The following is an 18,496-nucleotide window of genomic DNA, read 5'->3' as shown; positions in this document are numbered from 1 at the left end:
AATTATAATTAATGTCTGACAGAACTCTACGTTTTTATGATTTTAAGTTTTAAATACTAATTAAATAAATTAGATATATGACTAAACTACGAGATATCAATGGAATACGGAAATAATTTTTTTAATCACAAAACCGGTAAATGATAACAATATAATATGTGTATGAGATAACTTATAAGTTTTTTAAAATAATATTGTTCAAATATTTTTGGTTGTTTAATTTTTATATTTTAGTTCTTAAAAATCATTATCATTGCATTTCCTTATTATATATTTTTTTTTATTGCAGAAAATCATTTTGTTATCGACGGCTGTCTTATTTGTCATCGAAATTCCAATTACACGTATTACTAAACGAATTGAGGGAACTTGCGTCACAGAAAGCTATTCCGCATCGTGATTTTTATAATATCAGAAAGGTACATATTTAACAAATATTTGATCATATAAGATGTTCTCTAAAATCTATTTTTAATATCAATGAAATTATTCATTTTTCAAAGTATTTATGAGTTTTGTTAATTTTATGAAAGGTTGATACTCATATTCATGCTGCATCATGTATGAATCAAAAACATTTGCTAAGATTCATTAAGAAAGCTTTAAAAAATCATTCTGATGAAGTGGTGTCTGCTGATGGTATGACACTTAAACAAGTTTTTGAATCAATGAAATTAACATCGTATGATTTAACCGTCGATATGTTAGATGTACACGCAGTGAGTAAATTATAATAAAATAAATAGGTATATATATATTAATTTTTTGGTAAGAGTACTATAAAGTGAACAAATTAGTTTACTTTTATAACTTTTTTAAAATATTTTATTGGAAACAAATCTAGAGATTGCATCATAAAAAATTTTCCAGTTAACACTAGTCACTACAAAATAATAATATGTAGTATGTACCTATATCAGTTAGTAATGACTCATTCTAATTTGTAAATCATTAAAAATGTACAACCTATTTATTTTTATCGTATTTGCTTATCGTAATTTAATAATAATATAATGCTTGAATCTAATTTTTCAGATGGTTTTATTTATATTCGACAATTATCTATTTTTTTCGATTAAAATTCTTATTATTTATCAATTATTAATATCAAAATAGTAAATTGAATCACAATATGAATTTTAGCTTATAATATATTATTTTTTATATATATAGTATAAAATAATTAGAACTGATGTTAATTAAAAAATTAAAGTATACAATTTAATTACATACTTATTTATTTAGTAAGCACTAACTTTTTAGAAGTCTTAACGAATATCAATTTAACAAATACAACAATAATAATATCTATATTATAGATAGATATTATGATAAAGAAAGTATAATAGGTACTATGATATATATATATATATATATATATTTTAGGTACTAAAAACTTTTGAATTAGTAAAATGACTAAATCTGTTAAATCTGTATCTACTTTTTATAGTTTATTTTTACGGCACTTATTTGTTAACGCCCCGACAATTAAATAAAATAAACAAAATAATAAATAAGTATAAAATATGTATGTATTATTAATAATAAAAAATAAAAAAATAAATGAATAAATATATGTCTATAAATTAAAAAAAATATATATAAATGCATTAGTAAATATATAATATAAATATAATTATAGTGGAGGCCAGAACTCGGATATATCTTTAAAATGGTTTCAAATGCGTCTTGTTTTCCAAGACGTGTTCTCCACATAAATTCTGCTAAATATGATTCTAAAAATTTCTGTTTGTTCTACGACGTTTTTTATTTCCCCATTTAGCAGAATCCCACAACCTCTCGATATTTTGGGTGTGTGCCCCTGTGTCCGGATCAACAAAATTATATGTATGGTTTAGAGTATTATGTTGAAATCCTGCTTGCTGCAAATTATTATACACTTTCCAACAATCTGACAATATTACTGAACCTGGTCTTATATATTTTTTGATTATAGGTAACAATGTTTTTGCGATCGATCAGGTATGCTTATTATAAAACATGCATTGGTTTCCCGAAATATTCCACCGAAAATCCATTGCTGAGGTAGAATACGTCTAGCATTATTTTTTTGGCGCATAAATAAACTTTCATCTATTTCAACAATAAGACCGGGACCACCAATTTCTTTATTTTGGTTATTTTCTAACTTCCATATACATACTTCACGTAGATAGTTACTCCAATCGACCACAGCATTTTGTCCCATCTTTAGCTCACGTTTACAAAAAACTGAAGACATTTCTCGAGTCCAGTAGTATATGAAATGGACAATTGTATGTATTGGTAGTCTAGAACCAGTTAACCAATTGTTAACTTTTAAACCCTTTTCCTTCCGGCAACTTATTTTCGGACAATGCCATCGCGACCCCTTGATAAACATTAAATGGCCATTTTTACATATTTCACTAATTTTAACTATATTATTTTTTTGTAAAAATGTAATTGCAATATCATTGTTAAAAACAATTGTAAGTAATTCATTAAAATTCATTTTATTATATAAAATAAAAAAATAAAAAATAAATTTTTCGTATTGGTTTCAAACGAAGTCAAAGTTTAACAAAATAACAAAAGCCAGCAGCATATTAATATGGTTTAATATAAAATGTACAATAGTTTTTCCATTTCCTAAAATAGATCATCCATCACGAGCTAAATACGATAATTGTACTATACGTATGGTGGGGCGATAATAAACAAGTACCATTTTTACTAATTTTTGAGAAAATATTTGATTTTTAACTTTATTTTTGCTAAATTCATCATAAAATCTTAAATCCTAAAACATTTTTTTTTTTTTTTTATGGAATACAAAATTTACTCACCAATCATGGAGTATAGGTTGTAGTTAGAAGTTTAGTTTAACAATTAATGTACATATAATGTATAAATGGTTATTATTGGTGTAACTAGAAATGAAATGTAAAAAGTGTTAAAAATATATCATTGTTAAAACGCTGCAGGATAGTATGTAAATAATTAATATTATGTAAACATCTCGATGTTTAAAATAGCTTATGTGTACGTTAAGTCATGTTAACTGGGTCCAAATTGTTTTTATTTTAAATAATCACTTAACATTATCAAGTTTACACTTCGATGAAAAAATCGTTTCCATTACCTTGCAAAAATATTTTTTTATATTTATTCTATTAAATAATGTATACTAAAATTAAGTAATTAATTATTATTATTATTTTTTTAAATAATAATTATACAACTATAAAATTATTTATTTTGTGACATTACTTTAGTTTAGTTTATTTTGTTTACATAGTTATACTTATTAGGTATTCATTGATTTATATTTTGGTATTACATTTTTCCTTAGCCTTGTTTTATCTTCAACTTTTAACTCTGTAGTATTTATACGACATGATAAATTTTATTTTTCCCATTGGTCAAATTCGACCGTATTTTGTATTAAATATACTACTGGCTATAAGTTATAGAAATGATCATTTATAAATTATATTATTACAAAAAAAAAAAAATTCTATTTTATTTTGTCTTTAGTCATAATTAATTATTTATTTTATAGGACCGCAACACGTTTCATAGGTTCGATAAATTTAATTCCAAATACAATCCTATTGGAGAATCTCGTCTTAGAGAAGTATTCTTGAAAACGGATAATTATATTGGGGGTAAATATTTTGCTCGGGTAATAAATGAAGTGGCGTCTGACTTAGAAGAATCAAAATATCAAAATGCTGAACTCCGTCTGTCAATTTATGGAAAGAGTTCTGATGATTGGGACAAGCTTGCCAAATGGGCTATTTCTAATAACGTATATTCTGATAACGTTCGATGGCTAGTTCAGATTCCACGATTATTGTGAGTATATTATAACAAATTATTATGTATTTTTTAAAATTATTTTTGTACACAACTTTGACTATTTAAGCCATAAGTTTTTTTTACAATTTTTATATTTAAATATTTAATATATGTAAATTATTTTATTACTTTATTAGAATAACACGTATTTTAGAATGATTATTATTGAAATAATAAAAATATAAATTATAAAAATTGGTTTCTGTTACAGTGACATATTTAAATCGAACAATATTTTAGATAACTTTCAGCAGTGGTTGGACAATGTATTTTTGCCATTATTTGAAGTCACCAATGATCCCAATTCACATCCAGATCTCCATAGGTAACCGATAATCATACTTATTAATGTATCAAAGTAAAATTTATTTTAAATTAAAAAAGTTATCCAAAATGTAAAATTAGAATATATTTTAAATACTTATTTTGTGACTTTATGTTTAAAAATACGAAATATTATAAAAAACCAAAAGTATACTTTTATATTTTCTGGATTTGTTAACTTTGTCTTCAATCAAATTATAGAATATTTGACTATCATATTAAATTTATATTTTTATTCTAAAAAAAAAAATTTAGACAAATAACGATACTAAAGATTATTCTTAAAGAAGTATGTATCTAAAAGTACTTGAAATATTTTTATTTTTGTATTTATTTATCTATTTTTTCTTTTTGAATTACTACATTTTAAAATAATTTTATTTGCGGTTTAATATGTTATATACTATCATGTATTTGTTTCTCTATGTTATTTATTATTACGTTTTTAAAATTAATGTAATACAAAACAATAATGAAATATTAGGTATTTAGTTCTCTAAAAACAATTTAAATTTCAATAAAAAATTTAAAATAATAACTTTTAGTATATAGATAAAATATCGAACCACTACTATTATTTTTAAGTAGTATATAAATAATTCATGTAATAATTATAAATATTCCAAATATATTTTACTTGTAAAGAACGATTAAGATTCGTTTTTAGCAAATATTTTAAATACATATAATATCTACTAGTTTCTTATTTAATTTTTAACACATTTTTTTTTTTAGATTTTTACAACATGTAGTTGGGTTTGATAGTGTTGATGACGAGTCGAAACCAGAAAATCCGTTTGTTGATCGAGATGTTCCTAAACCAGCTCAATGGAGAGAAACTGATAATCCCCCTTATGCATATTATCAGTACTATACGTATGCCAACATGACTGTACTCAATCATCTCAGAATGTAAGCTATTGAAAAATCAAATATGTAATATATAAACAAATATTTTGAAATTTACAAAAATTATTAAATATATGCATAATAAATTGTCATTAATTATAATAAGTTTACTAGAACTAAAGAAAAATTGTATTTTTAATTTTATAAATTATATTGTAAAATACGTATGAATTTTAAAAGTAATTTTTTATATTGCTGTTGTTTAAGCAACACAATATGTTAAAGATTTATTTTTTATTTGTTACTATTACACTTTATAAATAAATATTTATATTAAATATAATGTAACATATTCTCTTTGCATTTTTGTCTTTATTAGCAAACAAGGTTTAAATACATTCGTACTAAGACCCCATTGCGGTGAAGCTGGAGCTGTACAACATTTGGTTTGTGGTTTTATGATGGCTGAAAATATATCACACGGACTGCTCTTAAGAAAAGTGCCTGTACTTCAATATCTGTATTACGTTGCCCAAATTGGTATTGCCATGTCACCTTTGTCAAACAATTCGTTGTTTTTGAATTATCATCGTAATCCATTACCCGAATATTTGGCTCGTGGTTTGGTTATCAGTCTGTCGACAGATGATCCACTGCAATTTCATTTTACCAAGGTTAAATCTTTTTTTTCAATTATATTTATATTTACTTGAATTTGTATTCTTGAAACTATGAGTATTAAAATAATATTATAATGTTTAAAATTATTAAACTCTCATGGTTTAATCTACTCTGTAGGTAACTTTTTCCATTGATTAAAAACAATAACGATTTCATTCAATAATATGTATATAAATTTGTACTGTTTTAGGAACCGTTAATGGAAGAATACTCGATTGCTGCGCAGGTATGGAAATTATCAGCGTGTGACATGAGCGAGTTGGCTCGAAACTCTGTATTGATGTCTGGATTCCCTCATAGGGTTCGTTGCTTATTAGTACATATAAAAAAATTATATTATTGACATTTTTGTGATTTCCATGTAGATCAAGCAGTACTGGTTAGGACCCAATTACACTAAAGAGGGTGTGGCGGGCAATGACATATCGAGAACTAACGTGCCGGATATACGAGTTGCATACCGTAATGAAACTCTTCTAGACGAGTTAGCAGTTATATTTGGCTCCATTCCAACTAATGCGACAGCAAATACAAACAGTGTAACATCTTCTGGCTAGTTCATAGATCTGTACATATTAGTTGTACTAGATATAAATGACACACATTATATTCTAAGACATTGTATTCCATGATTTGTTTGTTCTAACAAACTGAAATCATATTATTATTATTATTACTATTATCTATATATCATTAACTTTTTTTTGTGACTTTATTGATTTTAAATTTATTAGGCAAGTTTAGTAATATTTAATTTTTTTTATGATCTAGGTAAGATTATTATTATTATTCAATTATTTTATTTTGTGTAACAGTTATTTATGAATATACTTTATTTCAATGAGTACCAATAATAATTCTATTCTGTCTTTATCCGAAGTATGGCTATAATACTTTCAATTTATAAAGGACTATAAATATAAATATTAATTGTTAAATGTGATTTAAACTTAGTTGTTTTTATTATAACCATAGCCCTTATGATTACATATCTTTCGTCTTTCCTATAAAATTGTAAAATAATTATTTTAGATTATTTGAAGTTTTCTTTGTAATAGGGATTGTGAATACAATTCACATGCACACATACAATATAAGTATATTTACTCACGTATGATTGTGATTATACCTATTATCAAATTCTTCATTAAGCCGAAATAATTGTTATATATTATATTTATTATATACATTTTAATTATGTATACATGTTTAATTTGAGATGTCAGAGATTTATATTAACACATTCCTTTATTTCTTCAAAGTTAGGTTCTTTTAGGTCATTAAAAATGAAGTCAAGAGTTAAAACTGATACAAGTAAATGGAATGTAACAACTTAAAGGTATGATCAAGTATCTTTTTAAACTAACATGACATTCGTTCAAACTGAAACCATTGATCGGTAAGTATGTTGATTGAAAACAACAATAATTATTTTGTTTCAACATAATCTAATATTATTATCACACTTATTGGTCTCACATTTGCATGGATTGTAAATAAGAATAATAAACGCTATTTCAAGAACAAAGTGTTTTAATTATTAATTTGTTCAATGTATCTTATTTAGTGCTAAGGACATTTTATTAATAATTGCTAAAATATAGTCTACAATAATTAATTGTATATTTACATATTATTATAATAATATTATACGATCTTAATCACACGGCGTCCTGGATATGCTATTTAGCTACACTAATGTCATGGATTAATTTTTTGGATATTTCTAAGTTATTATTCTGTTATTAATATTAGTTCCGCTACACTGGCATAAATATTATGTTCAAATATCTATAAAAATTCTAACAATTATTAATTGTGACGATTTAAGCCAAAAGTTTCCACAGAAAATTTCAATTTGATTAATGGGCGCCTGTAAACGTTTCCACACTATACGAATTCACATCGATTGAATTATTAAATTTTTTTTTTTCCATTAATTATACCATATTCGTAGTTTATGGTAGGTTTATTGTGAAAACATGTTTATTTTTGGCTTATATCTTCACTTTATTCAATAAAACATAGGTAGTTTTAATATGTTTACTGTCTAGTGGCAAGTATTTGGGGTACCTATATTTAACTATTTCAATTGTTGAAAACTATTTACATTTTTTAAGTACTTTCCATGTGTACTGATTAGATGTAATGAAATTTTATAATTAATAAAAGTATTTAAAGATGTAGAAACTATTAGACAATAAAATACATAATAAATTAAAAATATTTATGTCAATTGAAATTATAATATAAACGGATTTAATTATAATTTCTTTATGTTTAGCAATAAAATAGAGTTTTGTACCTGTATATAGGTGAATTGAAGCATTAAAATAATGGAAAATTACATTGATGAATTGTTTTTTAAAAAACGTCAAGTAGTGTAGATGATCATCAAAAAAGGCATAAATATTACGTAAAAATAAACAAGAATAAATTAAATGGTTTAAAAATAATAAAATAATTACCTTTTATACACTGTTAAAGATAATAAAGAAAAAACATTAATCTAAAAGTTCTAATTCGGCAATACACAGTCAATGTAAAATCGCAAGACTAATGATAAATTTGGTGCCTATTATTAAATTTGTTGTAAAATATAAGTTATAAAGTCACGCGTCTATAACTTAAAATATATGAACTGACCATAATTAATTTATAAAGTATTTTGAAATCATATGAAAATATATTGTAATAATAAATAGTGTTATTACTTATTACTATAAACAAATAATCTACAATTGAAATGATATAAACCAATTTATTTTTGGTTATTTAATAAAAAAGGGAAAAAATAAGGATAAACGAGAACTTTGACGTAAAACCAGTATTTATTTTGAAAAAATCGATTTTTGTTAGTGTAACTCTAAAAATTAACCTTCGATAATTTAAAATTTCCCTGAGTAATAATCATTTTCTATTTTATAATTATCATTTTCAAAATGTTTTGATTTTTTTTTTTTTTTTTTGAGTCATTTGAAAATTTTATTTTCGTTTTGTTTTTTGTTTTTTTATAAATGTTGATAAAAAATGTTTGATGTGTAAAAAAGCTGGGAAATTGAATAAAAAGTTCTTCATAATTTTTTATTTGTGAACTCAAAAAAAAAAAATAGGACGTAAATTTAAATTATTTTTTGTGAGCTTTTAGAAAATAGGATATTCACTTGTAAAAAATGTTTATCAAACAATTTTTTAATTTTGTCGTAATTCATAAATAAATAACCTTACATTTTTACCTTGAAATTTTAACCAAGTTTTTATATCAGCATTTTTATACATAATAAATAATGTAATAATTAATAATAAAATTAATTATAAAAAATTATAAAATATATTATAAATATATTATAAAATTTGATTAATACAATCAAAAAATAATATTAATTTTATTGAAAACTGGGTTTGCGTAAAAATTCCGTTTTCCATCATTTTTCCCCAATTTGAAAGTATTAGAATTTATCGAAAGTACGTACCAACTAAATTTTAAGAAATATGAGATAACATTTTATACAAGCAATTACTTTTGAATTTAAAGATTGAAACATTTCTGCCAGAGTAAATATTTTTAGGTAGGTATTAAAATTAAAACAAATATTAACAAAAATAAATTTTGACATCATTGTAAAACTAATAAATGTATTGCTCCACCCAACATTTTAAGTGCAGTATACATAAAATTAAGTTTATAATTTTTTTGTTAACTGATATGAATAATTTTAATTATATTTCAAAAATCAATTAACGTTATTACTTTTTTTTTAAAATTTTAATTTCATGTACTAATTGAGTTCTAAAGCAAATTATACAAAAATAACGCTTTTATTCTGTTTACAAGATTAGAACTAAATTATTTTATATTGATTAGAGTAAATAATGAATGCAATATTATTTGTATAATATTAATAATTCATCAGAAGATTCCAATAACCATTGCAAAATATATTTTTTTTAATAAATTAATTGGTAGGCTTATTATTATGTATGATATTATTTTGTTTTATAATTTGGTTCCAATTATTTCAAAATATCTACATGTGTTTTTTTAGATCTATTTATGATATGATTGGTTTTTGCGTATTTTGTGTTTATTCCATGCAATATTGGTTGTAATAAATTGTGATTTTTCAAATATAAAACAGTAATCTTTAGACAAATTTTTTTAACAGATAGCTCGTTTAGTTCTTTATATAAATTTGTTGTTGAGTACATTCTTTCTTTACTGAGGAGTGTTTTAATAATTTTATTTTGACATATTTCTTACTGCAGAGATATAGCATTATCGATTGCATCACTTCAGTCTGTTATACCATGTAGGAGATTACTAATTCTACCAATATTTAGTAAGCTTGATGTAATTTAGGAAGTTTTAGAATTTTGTTTAGATTTCTTAATATATAATTAATTTTCTAAGTTTTTTGTTAAAACATTAATTTGATTTTTCCATCTCATATTACTACTGATTTCAATTCCTAAATATTTAAGATTGTGTTCCATATTTATTGATCCACAACAGTTTTGTAATTGTGTAATGTGTACACTATAAAATGATCATTGTAAATTTTTATTTTTGTCTCTGCAAGGAACATATTATGATCTATTAAGGACAACGCATGTTTTATTTAAATTAAGAAATAAATTATTTTTAATTATACCTAAGTAATTATTATATTTTATAAGTAATTAGTAATATTATTTTTTCATTTATAATTTTTAAATTGTAGGTACATACATTTTTATAATATTAAAACATAAATTTATCTATTCAAACAAGTAGAGTAATATTACATATTAACATTTGATAGTTGGTGCATATATCTATATATTTTTTAAGCTCAATTAGTATTTAAATATAAAAACTAGTAATAAATATTCTGAAATTTCAGATTTGTGCTTTAAATGTGTTCCGAGCAAATTATAATATAATTATCTACATACAATGGTCAGATCGTACATAAGTTGTTGAAGTAAACATTGAAAAAACAGTACATTGTATAAATATTTTGGCTGACAGCTGTGACAATCGAATACGGTAATGTGTTTGAATCTAAAATATTGCGTGTATAATTGTATTTTAAATTTTAGAAAAAAGATATTAAGTCGGCTGTATAGTTATAATCATAGACCTTATGGTATAAGGTCTATGGTTGTAATACTTGTATTAAAATACATCTGTTGTATATTTTAATCAGCCACATAATGTTAATATTATATTCGATACGTATCCAGTGAGTTATGATTCATTGGCTATTGCACAACCAAAAATCCCTACATAAGTATTTCGATATTTTTATAATAATTATCATCGCGTTTACCCACCAAATCTAACATCCCGTCTTATATAGTTATATACGTGTAATAATATGATTACGAAAAGTTTCATGGGCTTATGTTAATGTAAATTATCGTAACGATTCGATATAATGGACATAGATAAATACGATGCGTATTATAACTGATATTAATGACGGTAATTAATGAGCAACGATATTATTCTATAACGCACACGCCGTTATCATTGTTTTTATGGCCATTAAATATTAATAATCGTACTGTAAGATTTACACACGAACCGCGGCGTGCCTGTGCGGACCTTTATCGGTCGCGTAAGTCGAAACACATGATATCGTTTAACGATCTGAATACAATTTAAATACTGTACACCATTATTATTAATGTTTTCAATAGGGTAAACCGTTTTCTAATCGTACGATTATCGGATCCCTCTCCTCGTAGCGTGCCTGTACGGATACAGATGTATTCATATAAATATATATATAAATATATACGTCGGTATGTATGAGTGGTGGTACAACGTAATGATACAACGGCCGTCACGATGATGATAATATTAATAACAATATGAATACTAATATATTTATGAAAAAAATGTTACTTTTTCCAGTAGTAACGATTACGCCGACGACGCGAGTACAAATCTAAAACCATCGACTCCGTCCGTATGCTAACCATCGCAATCCATAATAATATCCGATAAAATTACTATTATACTGTAGCGTAGGGTTTATAGTGTGATGAACGGTGCGCTTCAAATATTCTGTTTGTGTATCGACGGTTATTATAATTATAGTTAATTTTTCTGCCATCATGTTCAAATACAACCAAGGCAGAGATCGATTCGTGCCCGATCGACGTCGGAGCCCGTATTCGTTTTATTCTCTACACCACATCACCGCAAATCACCAATACGATTGTGTGTCCAACGGCGGCGAAGACTCCGTAAGTACCCATTTACTTATGCTGTTATACGCATATGTGCGTGTTTTTGTTTTCGATTACAGAAATTTTAAAGCCGACACAAAGACACCGTGCGAGTGTATTTACATAATATGTAGGCAGAGACTAAAATATATATTTTTTCGTATTACACACTTTATGTTCATCTTGGAGTTACCGTGGAGGACTCTTTCTTTTCCCTAATTTTTTCAAAATAAGCATTTATTTTATTTTTAATATTACTCTCAACGCGTTAGGTTAACCTAACCTTAGCACGCTATGCTTTACAGACATGTCATAATTATTCATTAGTATATGGTTGTAATAAGTTATAATAGTAGATGTAGCTGGTTAAATTTATTTTTATTGTTTTATTAGCCACTTATACATTATTAATATTTTAATATTGTAATACTTAATTTATCAGAACCAATAATCAATAATGAATAAAGTATAAACGTAAATTGATTAAATAATAATTAAAATAAAATCTTGAGTCTTAGACTCATAGATCGTCGTTAACTGATAGTTATTACTCGTAGTTTAATCGTAGATTATTTTATCGTACACTATACATAACACTATACTGTAAGATTAATCAATGTTTTAGTAACATAATGAAAATTCTAAAAATAGCAATATTTATGGATAATATAAGAAAATACACAAATAACCAAAATACCTATTGATAACATAGATATTATAATATGGTATACAATAATATATTATTCATTAAATTCTTATTTATATCCCAACAATAATTTTTCAATTAATGGAAAACAAACTGTAAAAAAAGTTTCTAGTTATTACAGATCATTACACATTTTTTAATTTCGTATTACACACAACACACTTGGCATTTCGTACTACACCAGATATGTTGTACTACACGCAATTTTAGTCCCTGTATGCAGGTAACTCTTTTTATACGTATACTAATAATATATGTATTATAATATCGTGTTAATAGATAATTTCGTCACATCTGGCGATCGTCAATCGTCAACCGTAGGTCACCACAATCATATTATTGCAATTTTCATGATATAAATCTCGAGTCTAGAAAGATCTTGTAAAAAAAAATTACGACACTCGCTAATTATTATTCATCAGCTTGCGATCCAGTATATAGGTAGAAGTATATAAATAGTGTATAATAATGTATCTACATTAATCTTCACGAACCCGATGTAATAGGAATAATCATAGCGATTGCATGCATTTTGAATCGAAATAGTCTGCAGTTGTTGCGCGCGTTGCTGTTTGTTGTTAACCGTGACTCTGGGAATTGCAATGTGTTAGGGATTTCGTGATTATGAAAAAGTAATTACGGTACACAATTGTGACGGGAATACGTTCATTTCGAACTCGTATTTCTTCAATCGACCTGGGTGCTTACGAAAAACATTTCGATTGATATTGATCCAATGTTTGGATAGGATTTCCTGGAGCCGTTCGAATGCGAGCGGCAGCAAGAGCAGCGGCACCGAGCTTTCCGCCAACTTCAGTCATACATGTCACTGGAGTCCACTGACGGACACTTGTTGCGTCACGTATTGAACAAACGTAATAATGATGCAGATAAGTTAGACCTCGTCACTGTATACCGGGACGTTGACTTGACGTGGCCTATTCGGATGGTTGGTCAGAGACGTTTGGCCCGGAAGTTCAATCATATCAATAAAAAATCACTGGCAGCCGATCTACTGTTGGACATGCCGAATCTGTCAAACGACTGGAGTAAGTTACCAATAATAATCTAAAAGTATTTTATTTCAACGTGTCGTATAGAGTATACCTAGTAGTGTGCTGATAATTTTATTTAAGAACGACCATCCCGTTAAGCTAAAATTCTATAAAAAGATATATCTAATATTTTAGTATTATAATAATAGCATAATAAAAGTATTTTAAAAGGTTAATTATGAAGGAAATTGGAATACGTAATATTAATTTATATTAGGTTAAATATAATTACTATAAATACACGTAAAATATATAAACATGTTCTATTATTTTGTAACGAACGTGGATGTATATAAACGTTGTGCTATGATATTATTGTAATTTATAACTCCATGTGTGTGCTTGTAAACGTACGCGCGAAGGGTACAAACGCGAGGAAAACGAGTGGTTTTGGTAGATGGGTAAATTTAAACCTAACCTAACCTGACTGATATTTCCAAATCTTCACTCCTTCATTAAAACTAGTTCAAAAGACTAATATGTACAGTAAAACTCAATTTTAGATTATTATGCGTGTATAAGAATGTTAATATAAAAATCACATACAGTTATAAAAACATATGGAACTTACAATAATATATAATAATTAATAATTGTGCATTAAATAAATTGAAATATGTAGTGAAAATGATAAAATATACACGAAATACACCATATGATTACTTTAGATCAATTTTATATTTCTGTGTACTCTTATCCACAAAAATACTGAAAATGGATAATTTTGTGAGTTAAGAAGGAACCTACCGCATATAAGTATAACTAAGAGCGATTACTGACTAATATAAAAGATTGTTGTTGATTAAGGTAAATAAATATCAATGAATAAACGTATAAAAAGTTAATTTTAAAACTGGGTATAGTATATAAATAATAAAGATATTATAAATTTACAGGAATGACAAATCTAATTTAAGATAAAAAAAAAAAAGCAAAATATAGTAAACATCTAAAAAAAAACATTAAATTTAATAAGGTATGCAAAATGTTATGTGAAATTTTTCTTATTTTATACAACAAACCATATTTTTAGCATATTCTATAATATTTTTTATTATTTTAATAAAATATGCTGATACTAGAAAATCTGTTTTTCAAAGAATACATAATACTCGTAAAAATGAATATACGTAATACTGAATAATAATTAATTGCCTAATACACATTATGTTTGTTATCAATAGTTTTGAAAATCTTACTACGTAGATACGGTACACATGCTAGCTATAATAAAAATATATTAGTGATAGACACATTTATATTCTTCTTAAATATCTTCTAATTTACATAAACTTATAATTTGTGTTTTAAATGATATTTAAAATGTTATCAAATTAATTTATGTCTTATAGTCGATAAGATAGACAGGAAAAAATATACTATGAATATAGTAATTTATATTATGTATAAAGTAGGTAGTTAATCATCTAATTGATATCGTAATATTCTATAATATGGTACATTTACTAATAAACTTTATACTATTATATATAGCTTAAACATAATAAAAGTGTTAAATTTTAACTTTTAGGAAATTATTTAGAAATTATCATATGTGTGAACTGGGCATTTTATATAATTATAAATGTCTATGATAGCAGAAAACCTAATTGATGTAAAGTTAAACTACTATTTTTATTTATTTATAACAATATTTTATTTTTAATGATTAATTTTGTATTAAATAGATTACCAATTTAATCTACATAGGTTAGCTAACGTATCTAATCTATATTATTTCTTTTTGAATAAACGTATTACTTATATAAATATTTCTATACATAAATAGTTTCTATTTGATAAAATAAAAATAAAATATCAAATATTACGTTTTTTACACGAAATACCACATAAACATAAAACATTTATTTAAATATAAAAATATATATAATTAGTAGATTAATAGTATTTTTCTTAATAATCAGAAAAAAACTAAGGAAAAATAGAAATTTTAACGCAAAACTAGTTTTTGACAAAATCGGTTTTGGTTATTTTGTTTAATATATAAACGAATAATCGTAAATACCTGAATTTTTATTAAATGTTTATACTTTATAGTAGCATATTTTTTATTCATGCTAAAATCTTAAAAATATTTACTGTTTTTATACTGTTTACAGACATAAATTTGGACAGAATTAGATATTTAAATGAAAAGTTATAATTATTTTGTTTATAATTCAAAAATATTATTTTTGGAGACTTAAATTTTACGTGTTATTTTTATATTTTATGTACAGAAAAACATATTCAAACGCAATATTTTCGGTAAAAATTAACTCAACCTATTACATTATTGATAATAAAATAAATTACTATTTTAGTAAAATGCTAGAGACTCACAGTCTCTACTCAGTATCGTTTTTGGCGTTCAATTATTTATTATTGAGTTCAAATTTAACCCATACGTTAATTACGTTAAAGCGACCTACTCAATGACTAAGTACGCTCGATACCTACTGTGTACAGCAAAATGGTAAAGTGGTTATCTAGAATTTTTTTTTATTTTTTGTTACCAACTATTTTTTATAAATTTCCGTTGTTGACACTCCCTTTAGTTGTTTTGAAAACGAGAATTGTCGAATCGTTACTTTATTGACTATACGATCCTTTACAGTTTCGTAAGTCCATCAATAGCTTAGTCAAAACAATATTGAAATGAATACTAATAAGTGTATTTACAAAATTAACTACACTATTATTATTGTTATAATATTACAGTATTACAATTATTTATTTATTTTATCAAGTATTTTTTTTTTTTTTTGAAATTCTATCTCATCGATTCCTACAATAATTTTATTATACTACAATATAAACTGTGATGTAGACTAGTGATTCTCAAATATTTTTTTTTGCGTACCACTTATGATTAAAAATAGAACGATCCAAATTTCACCCAGTTAAATACATTTATTTTAAGCAATAAGGCAGTAAAATAGTACAATATAATAATTATTTGTTTATTAATACAGATTTATTAGTTTTTTTGTTTCAAATAAGATGTGAATAAAATAACAATTTTTCATTGAGAACCACGGATTTGTCGGTTTGCTATCACAGCGATGAAATATAACTGGTAAATAATTGTGATCACGTATTTTATAAAAAATATAATATTACAATAACTATTTCAAACACGAGTAAAACCATTTAATTTCAATTTTTCGTTCTACCACTATGCGGCCCTCCGCGTACCACTACTGGTACGCGCGTAACCCGACAGTTTGAGAACCGCTGATGTAGACGATATTCAAAGGTGGGCAAGTTAAAGAAAATATTTATCTCAAGTTAAGTTAAAAAAGCACAAGAACGATAAGCTAGAAGTTAACCGTTCACAAATTATAAAATTAACTCGATAAGTTAAAATTTATAATATAGAAAAAAGTATTAACTTAACTCAATTTAAAAAAAGTTGATTTTTTTTTTTTTTTAATTACTACCTATGTAAATCACATAAGGAATGACTATGTGTTTCTAATTAACTAAATTATAAAAATCAATTTTATTGAACTTTTATCATAATATACATTGTAGGTACACTGTAAATACCTTTTACGTTACATGTTATATTATTTTTCAATTTAAACTATACACATCTCAAATTAATAACTTAAAAAATATTAATTTTTTTACACAATATAGCAATTGAAGGTCATGAACATAAAACATAAAAAACAATACAATTTGTAATTCACTATTTTATTGAAAACGTTTTTAATATCAACTGCAAAGGCTAAGTTATTTCAACATTTCAACTGCGATCAATTAAACTCTTTGAGTTCATAAATTGATCAGAAAATAAGCCGACCAGTTGAGTTAGAATGTTAAAAAAAAACAAAAAAATTAACTTTTAAATTTAGCTTTAACTTTTTAACCAGTTAACGCCCGCCTTTGACGGTATTTCGTATTAATCTGTGCAGTGACCAAGATACTGGACTGGAGTTCGACGGGCTACCTGACGGCGGCCATAGAATCGTCGATACACCTGTGGTCGTGCCACACCCAGAGCGTCCAGCACACGATCGCGGCGGCGGCGGATGCGCACGGCCCGGCGCAAGCGGACAGCAGCGCGTCGAAAACGGTCGTCGGCTGTCTGAAGTGGGACGCGCAGGGCGAAAAACTGGGATACTCGTTCACGGTGGAACGGGGCGAAGTGCCGTCGTCCGACACGTCGGGCGGCGCGTGGGACGACGGCGGCGGCCCGTCGCCGTACACCCTCCTCTTGGAACGGATGAACGCGTACGCGGCGCGCGACCGCCGGACCGCCGAGCAGGACGACGCGGACGTCACGTACCGGTCTCCGTCCATGAACGCGTCGGTCGACGAGAGTTCGCGAAACGGAACAGCGGTCAAGAGCACCGGACACGTAAAGGTACGCGGACTTTTCCGACTTCCGATTCCGGGGCAATCGGAACGAGACGAGAGCGTTGTGAGTCGATCGCGACAGATATAACGACGCTCTTTTAAAATGTTCCGAGACACTACCCGCGCGATACGGCGGAAATATGGAACGTCACGCGTTCCCGGGGTGGGGGAGGGGAGATCGCCCATCGCCATCACGCCGCCGTAATGGTGTGAAAACGAATGGGCGCAGTAGATGACGATAACGTTACTGCTTATAATGCTTATACGTATCATTAGGTACTACATAGTACTTCTCAGTTCTTACCATTTAATTATATTAATATGATCTTTACTGTTTTCGAGGGTAATGTCAGAGTAGGCGGTTACCTGCAGATTATATTTTCCCGAACCCGAGACACTTCTAATGGATATATAATATATATTTTAGATAAACAATATTTACTTTTTTTGA

At 26.4% G+C, this 18,496-nt stretch overlaps 2 protein-coding genes across 6 annotated transcripts in view; both read left to right on the top strand.

Annotated features, from left to right (window-relative positions):
* Positions 1 to 6,427, top strand: part of LOC112596754 (AMP deaminase 2) — a 29,094-nt gene extending 22,667 nt beyond the window's left edge. For all 5 annotated transcript variants that reach the window (XM_025342532.1, XM_025342533.1, XM_025342534.1 and 2 more), the window contains 8 exons: positions 290 to 419; positions 534 to 719; positions 3,545 to 3,840; positions 4,055 to 4,168; positions 4,903 to 5,079; positions 5,396 to 5,690; positions 5,888 to 5,998; positions 6,063 to 6,427. In XM_025342532.1, coding sequence (XP_025198317.1) covers positions 290 to 419; positions 534 to 719; positions 3,545 to 3,840; positions 4,055 to 4,168; positions 4,903 to 5,079; positions 5,396 to 5,690; positions 5,888 to 5,998; positions 6,063 to 6,254 — 1,501 coding nt within the window. In that variant the 3' untranslated portion in view covers positions 6,255 to 6,427. The remainder of the gene's footprint in view (positions 1 to 289; positions 420 to 533; positions 720 to 3,544; positions 3,841 to 4,054; positions 4,169 to 4,902; positions 5,080 to 5,395; positions 5,691 to 5,887; positions 5,999 to 6,062) is intronic.
* A 5,039-nt stretch (positions 6,428 to 11,466) lies between these two features.
* The window catches only part of LOC112596804, an 18,343-nt gene continuing 11,313 nt past the window's right edge, over positions 11,467 to 18,496 (top strand). The window contains exons 1-4 of the mRNA XM_025342609.1: positions 11,467 to 11,487; positions 11,600 to 11,934; positions 13,371 to 13,671; positions 17,601 to 18,052. Of these exons, the coding sequence (XP_025198394.1) occupies positions 11,803 to 11,934; positions 13,371 to 13,671; positions 17,601 to 18,052 (885 nt within the window). The 5' untranslated portion in view covers positions 11,467 to 11,487; positions 11,600 to 11,802. The remainder of the gene's footprint in view (positions 11,488 to 11,599; positions 11,935 to 13,370; positions 13,672 to 17,600; positions 18,053 to 18,496) is intronic.

This window comes from Melanaphis sacchari, unplaced genomic scaffold (assembly GCF_002803265.2).
Source record: "Melanaphis sacchari strain LSU unplaced genomic scaffold, SCAv2.0 Contig34_pilon_pilon, whole genome shotgun sequence".
Lineage (NCBI taxonomy): Eukaryota > Metazoa > Arthropoda > Insecta > Hemiptera > Aphididae > Melanaphis > Melanaphis sacchari.
Note: the sequence above shows the minus strand (reverse complement) of the source record. Positions and strands in the feature narration are given on the sequence as shown.